This window comes from Drosophila hydei, unplaced genomic scaffold, assembly GCF_003285905.1.
Source record: "Drosophila hydei strain 15085-1641.00,03,60 unplaced genomic scaffold, DhydRS2 tig00000001-arrow-pilon, whole genome shotgun sequence".
In the NCBI taxonomy this organism is placed as follows: Eukaryota; Metazoa; Arthropoda; class Insecta; order Diptera; family Drosophilidae; genus Drosophila; species Drosophila hydei.
In genome coordinates, this window is record NW_022045643.1 from 785,824 (window position 1) to 803,268 (window position 17,445).

At 44.6% G+C, this 17,445-nt stretch overlaps 1 protein-coding gene across 1 annotated transcript; it reads right to left on the minus strand.

The window, feature by feature from the left end:
* Positions 1–13,517: 13,517 nt before the first annotated feature.
* Positions 13,518–15,412, minus strand: LOC111595068. Its single transcript, XM_023308625.2, has one exon. The coding sequence runs from the start codon at positions 15,261–15,263 to the stop codon at positions 13,833–13,835; it is 1,431 nt and encodes a 476-aa protein (XP_023164393.1). The 5' UTR covers positions 15,264–15,412; the 3' UTR covers positions 13,518–13,832.
* Between the last annotated feature and the right edge of the window lie 2,033 nt (positions 15,413–17,445).

Below are 17,445 nucleotides of genomic sequence, written 5' to 3' on the forward strand. Positions count from 1 at the left end.
CAATTTCTGCTTACTGGAGCAGTCGCTAGTTGGAAGACAACAATTTGCAAACACAAACAGAAAACGCTAAAAAAAGCTGAAAGAATGGGAACAGGCGAGCGACGAGCGGCGTGCGGCGAGAGCTGGTTGCAAAGTTTGTCCAATAATATATCAATTTGTTTGTGTCTTTTAAGTAAAGATCTGAATACAGGTATTGAGAGTGATGGCGGCTTAAATGAGGTGGGTATAGCTGTGCTTAGTATAACAACTTCAAGAAAATTGCTTGAATCTGCCAAAAGATGATTGGAATAAGATTTAAGCCTTGACCTAGGCTCTAGGCTCCTTTTAGGCTAATGCAGACTTTTTATAAAGAAAACTTCCTTGGAAGAAGCAAAAAATTTTTATTTAATACTACGATTTAGGTTGAGATCTCAGTATTTCCAAAAGAGGAATGCAAACTAAACTCTTTCTTATAGAAAGAATCTGTCAGATTTAGGGATCTGTGCACAGGAAGATGCGTATTGGGGCTTTCTTATAGACAGAGTTTCTGCTTTGCATAAAAGATGACACACGCCTTGTATGCAGCCTGCTTACAAGGACAATGATTACTGTAAGTACAGTGAGTACCATACATAGGGCAGACAAACTCATATGCATTACTCTGTCTAATATAATTTCTTTGCTAGAATACCTCATGGCTTCGCACAAAATAAATAACTACATTTACTTTCTATACCTATTAAACTGATCTATCGTTTAGCTCCTCTGCCTTGGATCCACTACAATTCACTTTTCAGGCAACTCTTTTTTTATTGCTCTCATTTCGATTGGCAATCGGGCATTATATGAACAACCCACGATTGCCGCTTTGGAATTTGGCTTAAACACTTTTTAGCCGCCTACTTTTTCCCAAGCTCTCTAGCACTGCTCATGCATATTTTATAGATATCGATCGCCGCACTATTATCGTTCAGACTTTGTGTTTTATTTTTATTTTTTTCTTCTGCTCTGTTCTTCTCTTTGCTGATTTTGCAATCTTTGTGGAAATGAATGAATAATTTTTATGATCAATTAAATGAGCAATAAAATTGATGGGGCACCCGTTGGCCCCCCCTCCCCCTCTGCCTTCCCTCTCGCTCTCTCACGTTTATTCTCGCATGCTGTAAAAACGAGTCCAGCCAACGAGCTGCGATTCCAACATCAATTCCCATTGCTTAAATTAGCAAATTTTACAATCAATCATTAGGAGGCGAAATGCCGCCAACGTCGACGCGACTTTGATCTTCAATCAGCGAGCCAAAGGAATCTCAAAGCCCAAGCTCTATTGGCATTTGTAGCTGTATTTGTAGCTGTATCTGTAGCTGTATCTGTATCTGAATCTGTGTTTGTTTTCCCTATCTGCAGCTGCTTGTGTCTCTGCTCATATGACGTGGGGGGCACGTACTCGTATATGGGTTAACCAACACAAAGGCGCAAAGAGAAAAGTTCAAGCTCAAGCTAAACCCTTTTCAATTTTTGTTACGTCTTTGACTCTCCTTCCCCCACGTTTCGACCTATTTCGGTGCAAAAAGTTGAGGAAGAAAAAAAACACGTGAAATATTAAAAACTTTTCTTCAGCTTTTACTTTCTACGGGCTTAGATAGATGTTTCTTTTTTTTCTTTTATTTTTTGTTTTTTTTTTTTTTATCAATTTCGTTTGTGGGATTTGTTACGCCGTAATGGATGAGACCTTGCCGGAACCGCCCACTAGACAAAACTTTCAATTGAATTTCTTCTTTTTTTTCCTGTGCAAAGTTAAAACTCTGTCTTAGGGGCTGTGCTTGGCCCTGCGGCTGCGGGTTTGCCTGTCATTTGGTCTACTCACAGCATACGACGTACATTTTTCGGTTAACAAGTCAGTTTAGTGTCAGAAGTTGAACTTTTATTTATAGATATCAGCCCATGCTGGGGCAGGAGTGTATTTAAGCCTGCTAAACGGACATTCGTGGAGCGAATTCTCTCTCTCTTTGAACCGCTCCTGGGTCGGCTGCGCTGCGTACCTACATCAAAACATTGGCTCAGTTTGAAGTTTTGGGCTCAAAGTCAAATCAAAGTGCTTGGCCCAGCATATACCAACAATTGCCTAATCCGAGCACCTGAACTTTAACCATATATCAGGCCATTGCTTAAAGAGGGCCCGAGTCGGTGGGGCCGCTGGGTCGTCAATTGCTCGTATAGCCACCCAAACCACTTGCCTCATTAGCCGCCAACGAATCGAAAGTCATAAACGTCTGCGATACAGCTGCAATAACAATTCAGTGCTCGGCTATTGGCTGCATGGATGGGCATAGCCAGAGCTATAGCTATGGAGGTTCGGGACGGTGTGTGCGAGTATAAATAAATATGCTTTTATTGGAAGACGACTACAACTGTTTGCAATAAAAGCAACATTTTTCTTAATTTCCATTTCTTGCTAATTTAGCAGCCATAAATTGCCGGTCCATGTGGCCCGGGGTCTCGTTACCCAACGGGGCTGAAACTCGGCTGCCGAAACAAACCAAGCCGAACCGCCGGTAGACACATAAAATTGGCTACAAATTATTGCACATTGTCAAAACAACATTGGTTTGCAATTTTCGCGCTTCAATGCAGATACAGAGTGATATCTGCTGCTGGAGGCGGCCAGCCGGCGGCGGAGGGCGGGCAAAAGGCATTTGCACTTGCAGTTGGCCAGGCAGACAACGCTATGCGAATACCCTAGGGCAAATATTTAAATGCGATCGGTGTGAAAAACCCAAACGAATGCGAATGCTAAAACTATTCAAAACAAAAAAATATTTATGTAAGCCAAAGTGACGCAAGCGCTGGAATGGATTGACTATGAATAGTAATGGAAGAGACTTTAATGAGAACTAAAATTAATCTAAATTCTATTATTATGGTAATACTTCATAATATAGAGAAATATTATAATTATATATATATAGAATTATCTGTGCTTCAGCTAATTTATTTATGCTGCTAAACTGAAGATCAGTTGATCGCCTTTTACATATAAATATGAATATGGAGTATGGAATATGGTAATTGTCTCTCATAAGTAGCATAATTATTGAATAAATTAAACTGAAATTGATATTTAATTCTTGTATTATTAGGTATTACTATATATAACTATCAGTGCTTCAGCTGATCTATTTATGATGCTAAACTGAAGATCAATTGATCGCCTTTCATGGAATATGGAATTTGGTTGTTGTCTCTTATATTGGATAAAAGAAACTAATATGTATATTAAATTCTAGTATTATTATATAGAACTATATAGGGCTTCAATTGATCTACATCAGATGCTAAACTGAAGATCAGTCGATTGTCTTATGGAATATGGAATATGATTCTTGTATCTCATAAGTAGCTCAAATTATTTTATAAAAGAAACTAAAATGAATATTAAATTCTAGTATTATTAAGTTTACCTATATAGAAGCATCTCTGTTTAAGCTGATCTCCTTCAGATGCCAAACTAAAGATCAGTTGCTTGCCTTTACATATGAATTTGCTGATGACTTTAAAAGTCATTGCCTCTCATAAGCAGTTCAAATGGCAGAGCATTTGAGCTGCGCATATGCCGCTACTTTGCTTACTTTTACAGTTAGCTATGGTAATTCGCACAACTGTGTGACTGCAAAATGGGTTAGGTTATGGACAAGAGAGCGCAAGACAATGACATTGACATATAGGCAGTCGATTAATGAGAGACAAAGAGGCAGAGAGAGAGAGAGAGAGAGAGAGAGAGAGAGAGAGAGAGAGCGTGCGAGGGGGAGGGAGCGAGGTTAGCTGTTGATTGTTTTCATTGAAATAAATGACAGAGCCTGGGTTGTTGACACACGCGTTGAGCAGGCACATTTGATACCCTGCATAAATAATTATGATAATTTCGGATGCACTCGGCGCTCTCGCATAAAGGCAAATTTGTATGCGATTTATCTTATCGCGATCATGTGGATGAACAGCGAGAGAGCGAGAGACAAAGAGCGAGAGAGCGACAGAGGGAGACGCTTAAGTTTCACGTATTTTCATGCACGATTAAAGCCTTAATTTTCAGCGTTGCGAACATTGGACAAAATCTGCAGGTATCTGCAGCTCCTAATTAATGGTTTGCATCGGCTTCTTATCGCGCCGCACGCATCGCGATCGCCCATCCCAGCGCCTCACCTTGTCTGCTCTGGCCAGGTAAGTTGGCTGTGGCAGCATCTTCGGTTTTGGCTCTGGCTCTGGCTAAGTGTTCGTGTATCGCTTGGCGGCACCTGATCAAGGCAAAAAGGAGCTGCGATTGGCAGTGGCAGGGGAGGGGTAACATCGGCTGTCTGCGTACAATTTTGTAATTCTTTGTGGCTCTGCGCACAGAGATTTTTATGAGCTGTAGCATTGCACATTATTGATAATCCCGATACGCGTTTTGACTTGAACATTGCCAGAGATTTTAGCAGAGGGTGTTGTCAAGCCGAGCAAAATACCTTTTTGCCCCGGCCACAGACAAGGACAGAGACGGGCACTGGCCACATTACTGATAAGGCCACATTGTTTCTGGGGTGTTGCAGTGTTGCGATAGCGATCAATATCGGCAATCGAGCTGGCTAAGTTGCCCAAGCACTAAAGAGAAAGCTGCAAAGGCTGTGCAACTGGAATTCGATCGTGCCTCAGATCTTGTTGTGATGCGCAATGTTATATGAGTGATAAGCCGTAAGCCCACTAACTGGACTAAATAGCTTTAGTAAGCGAGAACAAGAAGTCCAAATATACCAAATTTACCAATCACTTGCGTAGCACTGATCGCTGCTTACTTAATGCTTCAGTGCATGAAGCCCGCTGATATAGAAATCCTCTAGATCTTATCTCCGACTGCATGTTAATTAATTAACAATCTGAGCAGGACAAACTGCGCTAAACGCTTTTTGCTCTCGGCTGCCAACTAGACACGATCTATCGATCTTAAAAAATGTATAAGAGAGCGCAGTGGGCTGCTGATTCGCACTACGACTCCCACCGATCGTTAAGCGTTGGCTGTAAGTGCCTTGGGTACTTTATCATCTGACTGCGCCGTTTATGGCCCGGGCTAGTCATTTGCCACAACAATTGATTAGCTGACGTTAGCTGGCCAAGAGCCGCTGCTGAAATTCATTAAGCCACACTGAAATGCAGTTAGCTTTCAAGTGGAATTCACTCGCATCAGGCATTTAGTGCGCCCCTCCTCCCGCGCGCTGCTTAAATGTTTTTTTCACAGAGAATTAGGCCAGCGGAATGCACCGGGCCGCAGCTCATTTGGTCTGCTCTTGGCCAGCTCTTTTTGACCAGTTTCAAATTCAGTTTTTGTGTTTTGTGTGTGTGTTTTTTTTCGGCACGATCAAGCGTTGAAGATCTTCTTCTGCGATCGCTTCGATCAACGCTCATCGCTCAGACGCGGTTCGCATCTTGGCTTTTGGTTGTTCCACTGCTCGCTGTGGTTGCTGTTGTTGTTTTTATTTTTTGCGTTAACGTTTTAATTGATCGCTTTCAGTTATAAACAAGTTGGCTTTTGATTTATGAGCGCGTGCGTGCAGCGACAGAAAAATGCGTTTTAGGCCAGTTAACAGAGTCGATCTTGGGGCCCTGAGACTTGGGAATCGAGTTGCTGAGACATGGGTACCTGGTGCCTGGCTGGTCATCATCTTTGCGGCTTTGTTTATGTAAATGAAGTCGAAACTCAAAGCTTTCAATAGCTGTTGATGATGTTGTGTTGTATGGAACGGCGACAATGTCTCTATTTCTCTAATTTCGTATTGCCCAAAGACTCGCTAGACAATCGCAACGTCTGGCCCCTGACGCCTGCCCCTTGCCTTGAGGCAGCACCCGAAAAGAGCTGCAAAGCAGAGAGAAACAATACAACAACCTGGTGTTTAATATTATTTGTCTAACGGTCACGAGCATTTGCCTGCCCGTTGTTGTTTGTGGTTAAGCGTCAAATTTTTAAGAATTTCCCGCATCGTTTAACCAGCCATATTCGTTAGCTGTTGTTGCTGTTGCACTGACAAGCAAATAAATCACAGCTTCCACACATACCTCTCCGGCCGGCCCGCCTCCTCCATGGCTAGTTGAAACACTAAGAGATCTGCGACTGGGACTGCGACTGGGACTGGAACTGGGACTGGGACTGGGACTGGGCTTTGTATAGCGTAGGCATCTTAACAAATATCTTTACATTTCGACCGAATCTTTCTTTATGTACATTTCTTTTAGAGGCGACAAATGTATTTGTTTTATCAGCTATTGTTGCGCAGTTCGGCGCGCAGAGAAAAGCTTGTGAACTTTTATTTTTTGACTCGTTGACTGGCCATAAACTTCACTTTCACACAGCGAGGAGCCAGAGGGAGACGAGGTGCCCTGACAAAAAAAAAAAACAGAAAAAAACAGAAAATTAAAAAAAAGCAAGAAGAAAAATGTTTGTTGAAAACGAACAAACATAAAACACAGTTTTGGATTTCACTTTGGTTGTTGCTTTGTTAATGCTGAGTGGCTTTTGCGGTTCGAGAGATGTCAGTATGGCAATTAATCAACGCATCTTCAATTGGCATCTTAACAAGATGCGAGCCCGTGACTCACCCACTGAAAGTGGAACTCAAAATGCGTTAACTGCGATTCCAAGCGATGCGATCCGATGCGATGCGATGCGATTTCGATTCGATTTGTTTATAGAAAAACAAACACTTGGCTCTTCAATATATCTGCCAAGTGTGTGTGTGGCTGTGTGTGTGTGTGTGTGCAGCGTGTGTATGTTTTGGCCGCTGTCCGTTACTCATGGCTGGCTAAGTGGGTCGTGACTTTTCAAAATGCAAACGTGTCGTCGTCTTGGAAGCAATATGCATGCGCAGTTGGTTCAGCTCCCAGCTCCCCAGCGCCCCAGCTGAAAGCCTCCCCGGCCGACTGCCCACCCCGCCGCATGCATGCCGCCCCAAAACGGCGCACGTACGTAAACGTAATGAAATTCTTACCTCAAATAGCACTTAACTCCAGTTTAAAACGAGCCAAAAGTGAATGGTACTGACCCCAAACCGTTGCACGTTTGTCTTAACACTTTGTTGTTTACTTTTTCTACAATTCTCTGCACTTTTTTCATTTTTTTTCAGTTTTGGGGCCAAAATAGAAAAGTCGCCGCTGCACTCAGCGATCGGCGAACGATCAGCCGATCGCAAAAATTTGTTTAATTGAATTGAATGTATGAAAAAATGGGAAGAAAAGCAACAACAACAACAAAAACAACAACGGCAGGAGAAGGAGGAGGAAAACATATAGTCAATGGACAAGTCAATGCGGCAATTTGAATGCGAGCTCATTTTGAGAGCAGGCAGCGAGAAGCGAACCTCGAACCCCGGGCCAGCACCAATCACGGTCATGTTTTCATGTTGCATGTTTGCTGGCTGCATGTTGCATGCAGCATGTTTCAAGATCAATAGCGGGAAAATGCTTAGCGAGCGCTCATGTGGCCATTTGAACCGCTTCTTGAACTTATCTGTTTGCATTTTGTCGCCTGACAATTAAATGCTTGACTGAATGACAAGACAAACAAACGAATGAAACGTCGAGCGTTGCCACCGTTTTAACATTATTTTTTTTCTTTTTGTGGATGTATGTTAAGTGTCGATCAGCAGGAAATTGTGATGAATGCCACGACAGAAACGATGTCAAAAAGGCATATGAAAAGCTTAAGGCACAGCAGCAGTAGCAGCAGCAGCAGCCCGAGGCCCAACTGTTTCGATCACTTTAGAAAGCAAATTACAGATGATCCTCGGTCATGATCCACAGTTCTTGAGGTAGCAGCCGTGACTGCCGCATTCAGATGCTGACAATTGCTAATGCGATAAGTGGATTTAATTTTTATTTTTATTTTTATTTCGGTCGTTCGACTGCGATCAGTCAAGATCAATCAAATGACAGTCAAAGATCAATAGCTTGCACTTGACTAACCAGCGCTCGTATACGAACTGGAAGATCATTAACAAATCACGATAAGCCAGCACTGAATGTGACTCATGCAGATCTTATCGGAGCTCACTGATATTGCGGCGTGAAGATCGTTAAGATGCCAACGATATTTATAGAACTAGAATACCAGAAACCCAAAAGATCGCCAAAGATTGAGCAGTCTGGGAAAGAGGTGTCAGAATTCCAATACTTTCTCTACACATTTGGTTGAAGCCGATGAAGTTTGATGAGATTCGATATAGAAACTGGCTCATTTTGTATTTAATATGCATATTATGATAATTCGGTTGGATATCGTTTGCAGCCGCAGTTATTCATATCTCGAGCATAATCGTCGCTGTGTAGGTAGATAGATATAAACATAATTATGTAAATCCAGCTGCTAATGCAATAATGTAATCAGAGACTTATTGATGTGGCAATCGTCAGCTTGGTCTCTTCTTACCCAAAATGGGAATCGTGCTCACTTACAAGATTGGCCAGCAGCCTCGGCCCAATCATCTACTGAAAATTTACGATGTCTTTTGACAAATATGATGTCGGTCTAGGGCCTTGCACTTTGTTATTGATTGAAGTTGGAGCTGGGGCGGGGGCAGGGACTGGGGCAGGGGCAGGGACTGGGGCAGGGGTTCTGCTCCATTGACGCACATTTTTGAATGAAAAACGAAAACAATGCCATTTACAAGACACTTAACGAGATGTCAAGTGAAAGCCATGGCCGAAGACTTGGCCAAAAGCTGTTGTTGTTACTCTTATTGTTGCTGTTGTAGCTTCTTGGCGATTGGCGCTGGCAGCGGCCCACAATTGTGATCTGCTGGCCATTCGCTGATGATGTTGATGGGCGATGTGTGTGTTGAGTGTTTGGAAAATGGTATGGGAGAGTCTATATATTGAGTGTGGACTGTAGTGTGCGTGCGCGTGTGTGTGTGTAGTGGCCAAGTGACGTGGCTTGTTTTGGCGTACAAGTGCACTTCAGTTGAGTTTCGAGTCCAATCTAAAGAAGCACAAGTGAGCGCAGACTTTCGGTCTAGTGTCGACTCTCGACTCTCAACTCTCGACTCTCGACTCTCGACGCTCGACACACAACTCAAAACTCTCGACATTCAACGCTTTTTTTTCTAATGACAGGCAAACAAACAGATGATGCAGGTACCCAAAGCCTCCCCCCGAGCTCTGCACCTACTCGGCTAGCCTCAGCTCAGTCTGTTGTCTGTCTTGTGGCAGCTACTGCAGCGGCAGCCGCTGTACTTTCTCATGAATTTGTTGTCAAAGCAATGGCACAAATGTGTGTACATGCAACAGCAACAAATCGAAAAGCAGAGAGAAAGACAGAGGAGAGAGAAGGAGTGGGGAAGGGGGGGCAAATATAAAAGATTTATGGGTAAAGCCATTCACCAATTGTTTGGGAGACACACAGTTGCGGCTGGCAGGACGCGACAACTAGGACAAAACTGTTTTTGGTCACATGACTCAAATTAGAAATGCGCCTCGCTTATAATAAATGAAAATTCAAATGCGCGCCGCCAAAACAGGTTAACAAAGTGGCTAACAAGGCAAGTCGCGTCGGTCAGCTAAAGCCCAGGTCCAGCTCCAGCTCCAGCTCCGTTTCCCATTCCGAACTGGGACTGCGACTGGCACTCGTAGCTGGTACGCATGCGCGTTGACCGCCCGCCGTGCTACACATTCTGAGAACTTTCCACTTCAATTAATAACTAATTTGATGTGTGCCGCGCTGATCGCGGTGCATTTTATCGATTTGGACAGCGCCCCGGCCGCATTTGGAGCAGGAGTAGCGCATTGACGCTGACGATATCGATGCGACGTTTCCAAGCACCTTAGATGCAGCGCTCTGATTGAGCAGGGTCCAAGCTCTGCGAGACAGTGAATCTAACACAAGCGGAAGCAGGCATCACAGACAGACAGAGACCGAACTAGGAGCAGACAATGTTTAATTTGTGTGAATGGTCAGTCGAGAGTCGAGATTTCAGTAATTGCAACTATATATAGTCTAATTAAATAATGGCAAAGTGCATTACAATGGATATTTATCTGAGCGCAAGTCAAGTCTAAGCTGCAATTAGTATATCGAAGCGAAGCTGATAATGGTTATTCTATAGATTCTATAAATTTTATGGAAATTGCTGAGTTATGGCAAGTTCCATGGCAAGTCGCAGCCAGTCGGATCAGCGTTTGGATAATTATGGCTTATTGTAGTCGTATGTGTGGTAAGGTATGTGGCGAGTGTGTGTGTTTGCAGGCGCAGCTGCTCCACTGCGAGTGCCGCACGCCGCTGCCGCTCAGCTTGTCAAGCGGTTAACCGCCTGGCGTGCCAGGCTAAATAAATCACTTGGCTAAATACCCCAAACGAAGTTTAGGCCCAGCCGCTCGCTTTGCGTTTGCTCTGGGTTCGAGCTGAAGTTTGGTTCGGTTTCAGGCCTGGGTTTGGGTCTGGGCTTTGCTTTTTTGCACTGCAACACTTCAACAATAAATAACCAAGTCATATTTTTCACCTTCGTTGTATGCAGTTGTTGTTGAGTCACTTCCTGGTTTTTGAACTCCACACACACACACACACCACACACACAGACAGCGCGAGATCAAGGCAAAGCTGGGCACATTAACAAGCATATTACCTACTATCTGCCAGCCGGAGAAAATATGCAAAATTGTTGCCTGCCCCAGCCGAAGTCCGAGGCTGGAGCTGAGCTGCAAATCATTAACATCTCTGCCGGGCCAGAACCACCTCGATCAGCACCACGAACATATTTCTGCACGTGACCTTATTTCCCCCGCACAGACCAGAATGGAGCGGGCGCTGCTGCTGTGGCTGGAGGTTTCGGTGGTTTGCTTGTTTGGTGGTTTTTGCAGCCAACATCAATTTTCGATCACGTTTTAAGTGTCTTGCGCCGTTTCGCGTCGTCGTCGCCGTCGCCGTCGCCATCGCCAGCCCATCATCATCATCATCGTCGTCGTTGCCGTTGCCGTTGCCGTTGCCTTCTTCTAGCCCAAGTTAAATGATTTAAAACCAACAAAAAATATCGTGCCAAGTGCTGTGCATATTGCACACAGGCCTAGGACCCAGGCCCAGAAACTCCAACCACGTCACTCACTCAATCCAATCGAATACGAACCAATCCGTTAGACGATGCTGGCCATGTTTCCAGCCCCCTGCCCACTGTTGTAGGTAAATTTTTGGCCAGCACTCACTAAACTGCATTATCACGCCTCTCCATTGCATTATTGGCAGCGGCAGCCGCCGTTTGCATCGCCATTTCCCTCGCTTCGTGTTTGGCCAAGGTGAAAACAACAGCAACAGACTCTGAGTCAAAGCTGGACCCAGTGAAGCATCCATCGATCCTAACTACACTTCACTAAGCAGCCACAAAAATATATCTGACAGATGCGACTCGCGCTCGCTGGACGTGGATGTGGATGTGGATGTGGATGTGGATGTGGACGTGGACGTGGACGTCGACTGCGAACGTGGTTCGCATTGCTACGATTCGCTGCGCTATTCACATTTAGGTGTCTACTTAAAAAATCAAAAACGTTATACAATCCCAGACAAAACGACATTGCAGTCGGCTCACTGGCTAACCGCAAGCCAAAAAGAAGAAAAATAATACAAAAATAAAAGAAAATACAAAATACCAATTCGCATGCATATGCAAAACAGCTCGACTAGGAAATACCCTAACCTAAAAATAAAAATTGAAAAAAAAGTTCCATACGAATGAATATGCAAAACAGCTCGACTTGGAAATACCCTACACTAGCCGTGAGAAATGTTTGAAATGCCTTTATAGAAAAATATACACAGGTGAGCTATGCAGGTGATATATTGCTAATATACACAAGGTATGCATGCCTAATATATGTCATATCTATATTTATATTATTTATATATTTAAGTTTTTTTTTTAAACTAAACTTTTATTTCTATTACGAATTTCCTAACTTCTTCGTCTTATTAAATTTCTAATTTTTCTATTTTCTTCTTATCATCTGAACTCTTACCTGATTATAAATATGTGCTATGCAAGAAATAATCAATGTTATTGATATCTATCCATTTTCCAGAAAATATATGAATATATTTATGCTATTCCTTACTCTTTCTTCGCACGTCTATTGCTAGTTGTCTCATATAATTACAGGGTATGAAAGTGGGTCTACTAGGGTGGAATTTCAGAAAGCTTTAAAGACTGCAGCTATAATCATACTCAGCCATATACACTAAAGCCTAATTGTTTCTCCTACTAACTTAAGTACAAGGAACGAGGGAAAAACAAGTTCAATCAATTTTCCAAATTGCAGAGTCGCATCACATAGAAGCTAAGATAGTTTCCCACATCTTTCACATGCGAAGCCATATATACCCACATATGATTACAGGGTATGCGCCAAAAAATAACAAAAAAATGATGTGGCAAATAAAACAGAGCGACGTCTGCAACTGGACAGTTACCTGGGCCTCAGACTTCGACTTGGACTGCGGCTTCAACTGCGACGGCGACTCGAGCTCAGAGATCGAAGACGCAGGCTTTGGTTGGCTTTGCCATCTCGGTTTGTGTGTCTTTCATTGTGTGGTGTGAATGTTATGGAAATTTGTTAAGTTCTGCATACACAAAACTCGAAACCCGAAAAGCACTTGGCAATTTGCACGAAAGTTGCCCCCAAACGGCGCGGCCAGCTGCGAGTCGTGCGAGAGGGGAGCACAGCTCAGCCACACTGTGGGGGAAGGGGGTGGTAGGCAGTTGGGTATTAGGGGCATATGCGAAGTAACTTTTTTGATTTTCACACCCAAACAACGGGGCAAAGGCATACAAAAGGCTTCTTCTTAGTGGCGGGCACATGTGACAGCTTTATTGGATTCCCATACACACCCAAAAGCTATTTAACAGCCCAGGCAATTGATATATGTAGGCAGAGATGGCGATGCGATGGAGGGCGAGGGGAACCGGCCAGAGACTTGTGTTGGGACTTACTTAACTCGCTTGAAAATGATTTGTCAGTTATGGATTTGCTTAAGGCGACTAACGGGGCCCGAGGGGCGTTAAGCCGCCTAATGCATTTGGCATTCAATAATTTAAATGCGATTGGAACTCGAGGCTGTGGCTGGCTTTCCTCTAGTCAATACAATTGGTTTAGCCAGCTGCTGATTGATTGAGAGCTCAGCTCGTTATTTTTTATGATTTGAAGAATCGCATTGACGACGCTGCTGTCTTGGCCAACTCCTCGCAATCCCTCAAAAGCATTTAGCCTGGCTCGCACTTTATGCCAGATCACGTCCCTATAAGGACATATTATATTTTTGTGAAGAGATTCAAGCAGTTGCTTAAGAGTGGATGAAGTTGAACTTGTGGCGATTCGTTTTAAAAGCAGCAATGCAAAATCAGAATCGATTCAAGTTGGTTTTCTTGCTGTCAGAATATATTTAGATAGAGATTTATCAAAGGTCTGCTCAAGCTATTCCAATTTCCCACAGCTGTAAGTGAAACAAGTCAAACTCTTTTCTTAAACATTTTTTATACTTCATTCCATACGGTCGGGAAAGATTTTGATATTACCTCTAGGCATTTTAAGTTTTAAATTCGTATGGCAATTGTAGAACTTCTGAAGATTCGAACGAATGAGCTGCGCTCGGTACAAAATGTAAAAGCCTTCGTCTTAACAGATCTCATATTTTCTAGTTTGTGATTGAAGCGGAATGTGAATAGTTTGAACTGAAAGCTGCATCATCAATTGGAAATGCTAAAGGAACTGTTAACATTGCATCATCTGTTTTTCCTGCCCATTCCTCTCTCTCTCTCTCTCTCTCTCCCTCTCTGCCTCTATTTGTTGCTTTTGTGTTAGTTGAAGAAGTAGTCAGTTCCCTTTTTCTTATAGCCAGCAAAAGTCATGTTTGATTCCTTCTTCTTGCGCAGCCTGAAGATGACATCGAAATAGTTGGTCACAATCTTGGCGACGTCGGGCCGCTCCTCGACTGTGGTCAGCTGTTCCTCGCAGCGCACGTAAATGTTCTTCAGAATTCCGCCGCTGCAATAGTAATTTATAATGTTGTCCCGATTCTTCCAGTTGCTAAGCGTTTGATGGCTGAAGGTCTCGTAGATCCGGAATACCTTGTAGAACTGATCGTACTGCTTGGCCATCTTGCGCATCTGCAGCTCATTGATGTTGGGCAACTTGATGCTTGGTTGTCGCAAGAGATTGAAGGGATCGTGCTGCTCCGAGTAGTTGGCAAACCGCACCGACGGCCAGTCCAGCGAGAGAATTGTGTTATACAGATTCTTCGGATGGCCGAGAATACCGTGCGAAATATCAACCAAATGCAACTGCGCCTCCGGTATCAGATACTCCATTTCCACACTCGCTATGCGCTGATCGTTGCCGCGATACCGCCGCTCGCCTATCCACAGAATGGGCATATCCTCGTCAGCGACGTGCTGCAGCTCCTGGATCATCGGCGAGTTCTGGACGCGGCAATTGAAAATCTTGCTGTTGCGCCCGTAGAGCAAAGATCGCTCGACGGTCGAGAAATTCGGATACTGCGTGCGATTCATCAGGAAGTGCTCGGAGCGAAAGAGTCGATTCATCTCCATCTCGATGATGAAATAGGCGCGTCTGTGCATAGTTATCCAGATGATCTGAGTGGCGACCGCCAAGAAATGCTCGTGAAATCCACGATCCTTGATCGTTGACGAAATGTTGACCACCGGCTTGGTATGGTAGAACTTCTGCATGTCGGATTCGCCCATTACAATGAGGCTGTAGTTTCTAGCCACCAGCATGCGGAAGTGGCTCAAATTGCACGAGAAGATGCGCTTCAGCTCGTTCGTCTGCTCACTCTGGACCTGGGCCATGTTGCCAGCCAGCTCGTCGCGCCGTATCAAAAGGAACTCGACCATGCGTAGAAAGTGCTCGAAGTAGATGATCAGGGCATGCAGAAGTCTATGCACTGCCGGCCTGTGCATGAACTCCACAAACATGGTCGACAGGAACTCATGTGGCATCATAAAGAGGACCAAGTCGCGCACGTCATTGAGCACCACAGTGTCCCCATCGTATGAGGTAATGGGTCGTGCGAAGACCTGACGAAAGATCAGCTCCTCCTCCTGGTTGATGGTGCGCAAAAACTTGAAGCCATTCGTATCGATAAAGCGTTCATTCGCATCCTCCAAGTCCGAGTAGGGCTGGAAGCGCAAGCTCTGCGTCTTCTCCTCCCAGGTCCATTTGCCGCTCTGGTACTTGGGTGCGGAGGTGCCAACGTGAATGCGCTTCATTCCGGCTATCGATTGGCAACTGTATTAGCCGAGTACTAATGGTCTCCTGCGCTTTGTATTTTAGTATTTGCATATGTTTCTCTGTCTGAGCATCTGTATGTGATGTATGAAGTGTGAATGTTGTTTGACAGTGAACTTAATCAGAATTACTTGACTAAGCTACATAGAGCGACAGTCAAATCTGTGACAACTGCTGCCAAGTGGCCACAGTAGTTGAAATGGGCTGTCAGCCCACCTGGCACGTCATGAGAACCAACAGCTCTGAGGCCTCGCAGCAAATCCTTGTCGAATGCTCACACAAATGCCGTGTGGACATGTGCAATTTCAGGAACTATTTGTGGGGCATATTCAGTGAATGGAAAGCGACCAAAATTAAGACAATAAATAAACAAGCGAAGAAAAGGGAATGTCGAGAGAGCGAGAGTCTTGCAGAGCTAAGCCAAAAGGAAAACGATCGATCAAAATAAATCAGAAATGGACAAAAACATTGGATAAAGAAGAAAACGCTAAGCCAGCAATTGTGCGAACAATTTTCCAATTTTCCGTCTGTGTTTTGTGTAAACAAATGTTTTGCGTAACAAAAGGGCAAAAGGGAAAGACGAGGAAGACAAAACTGCCCGCCAGGCACAACGAATGCCCAAAAGGACTCTGAGTCAGAGCAGAGCACAATGCAACAGCAGCAGCAGCTGTCAGTGGTGCAAGACATACGCAAAGGAAAGGTAGACAGATCGAAAGGTAAGAAAATGAGTTACAGTGAGGCATAGGTAGAATGGAATCGAAATTACTTAGCGCTGCTACGCTGTGCTGGCTAAACAAACGGGGCCCAAAAACAAGCCAAAAGGACAACAGCTGGCGTGCTGTGCGACGTGTTTCGAAACGCTCCGCAGGACCCTTGGCTAGCCCTAGCCGAGCTGCCCTTCTTTGTTAGACACGGCCAATTGCTTGGAAATTTGGCTGCATCCTTGGCCCAGGTAGTTGTGTGGTCTGTGCTCGCGGTCACTGCGGGCCATATATCAATCCCAACTGTGGTTGACCCAAACACTGACACTAATCATAGCTCAAGCGTAGAGGCGTTGATAGGCACTGGCTGAGCTGAAGTCAAAAATTCTTTGACTTTTCGCTTCTCGAAACTCATTAGAGTTTTTCTTTAACATTTTTGGAATCTTTTTTTCGCGACCAGCCACAAAAAGCAAAAGCCAAAAGCCTCAGCAAAAATCTTAATAAATTCATCAAAAATCAGCGGCAAGCATCTCACGACCGGGCAACACTAAGCTCAGCGACTAGGGGGCGGCAGAGGGTGGCGTGCGGGCGTGTGTCAGGCGTTGGCTCTGGAAATCAATGCCAGGCGATCGTCAGCAACATATTTCAAAACACAAACTTACAAATATATTTCGCCTGTTTGTCGTAGCAGACGTAGCAGTAAAAGAGCCAAAAAGCTGCTGCTGCTGCTGCAATCGGACACGTTTCTGGCCGCTGCCAGTTAGCCGGTTTCGGACTTGCAACATGCGACTTGCAACCTCGGCGGTGGAGGCGTCTTTACACATTTGCATGCTCAAACAGCAATCGATCACAGGCAGCAGCAGCAGCAGCAGCCCAGAAGACAACGTTCACCCAGCACCATATGAGGAGCAGCAGCAGCAGCAGCAGGAGCAGCAGGCGCAGGAAAAGGAGCTGCATGTAAACTGGTTTATGCATGCTAACTTTGCGTACAATTGGGAGTGAGAGCGGGAGAGGGCGAGAGGCAGAGCCAGCAAGACTTGAGCTGAGATTTTTGTTGATCGTTGGCTACGTTTTTTGGTGTGCCAGGAGCAACAACAACACCAACAACAAGCAACGACGAGCTGCAAAGTGGAGGTTAAAAAAATTTGCAAAAATATTAACGAAACGTAGGCAGCAGCAACAGTTGCTGCTGCGTCCGTTGCTGCTGCTGCTGCTCGCCTTTTTCCACTGCAATCTGCAATTATAGCGCATGGTTAAGCAGAGCAGAGGCAGACGGCGCGAGAGGATAGGCGCAGGGCTGGGAGTGAGGAGCTAGTGCTTTTGACTGGGCGGTTTGTTGAACTTTGACAGGAAGTTGAGAGCCCAGCGAACAGACAGCAGAAGACTAAGGCTAAAACTAAAGCTGTAGTTGAAGACTGCTGCCTGTTGCTGTTGCTGTGGCTGTGGCTGTTCCTGAAGTTGA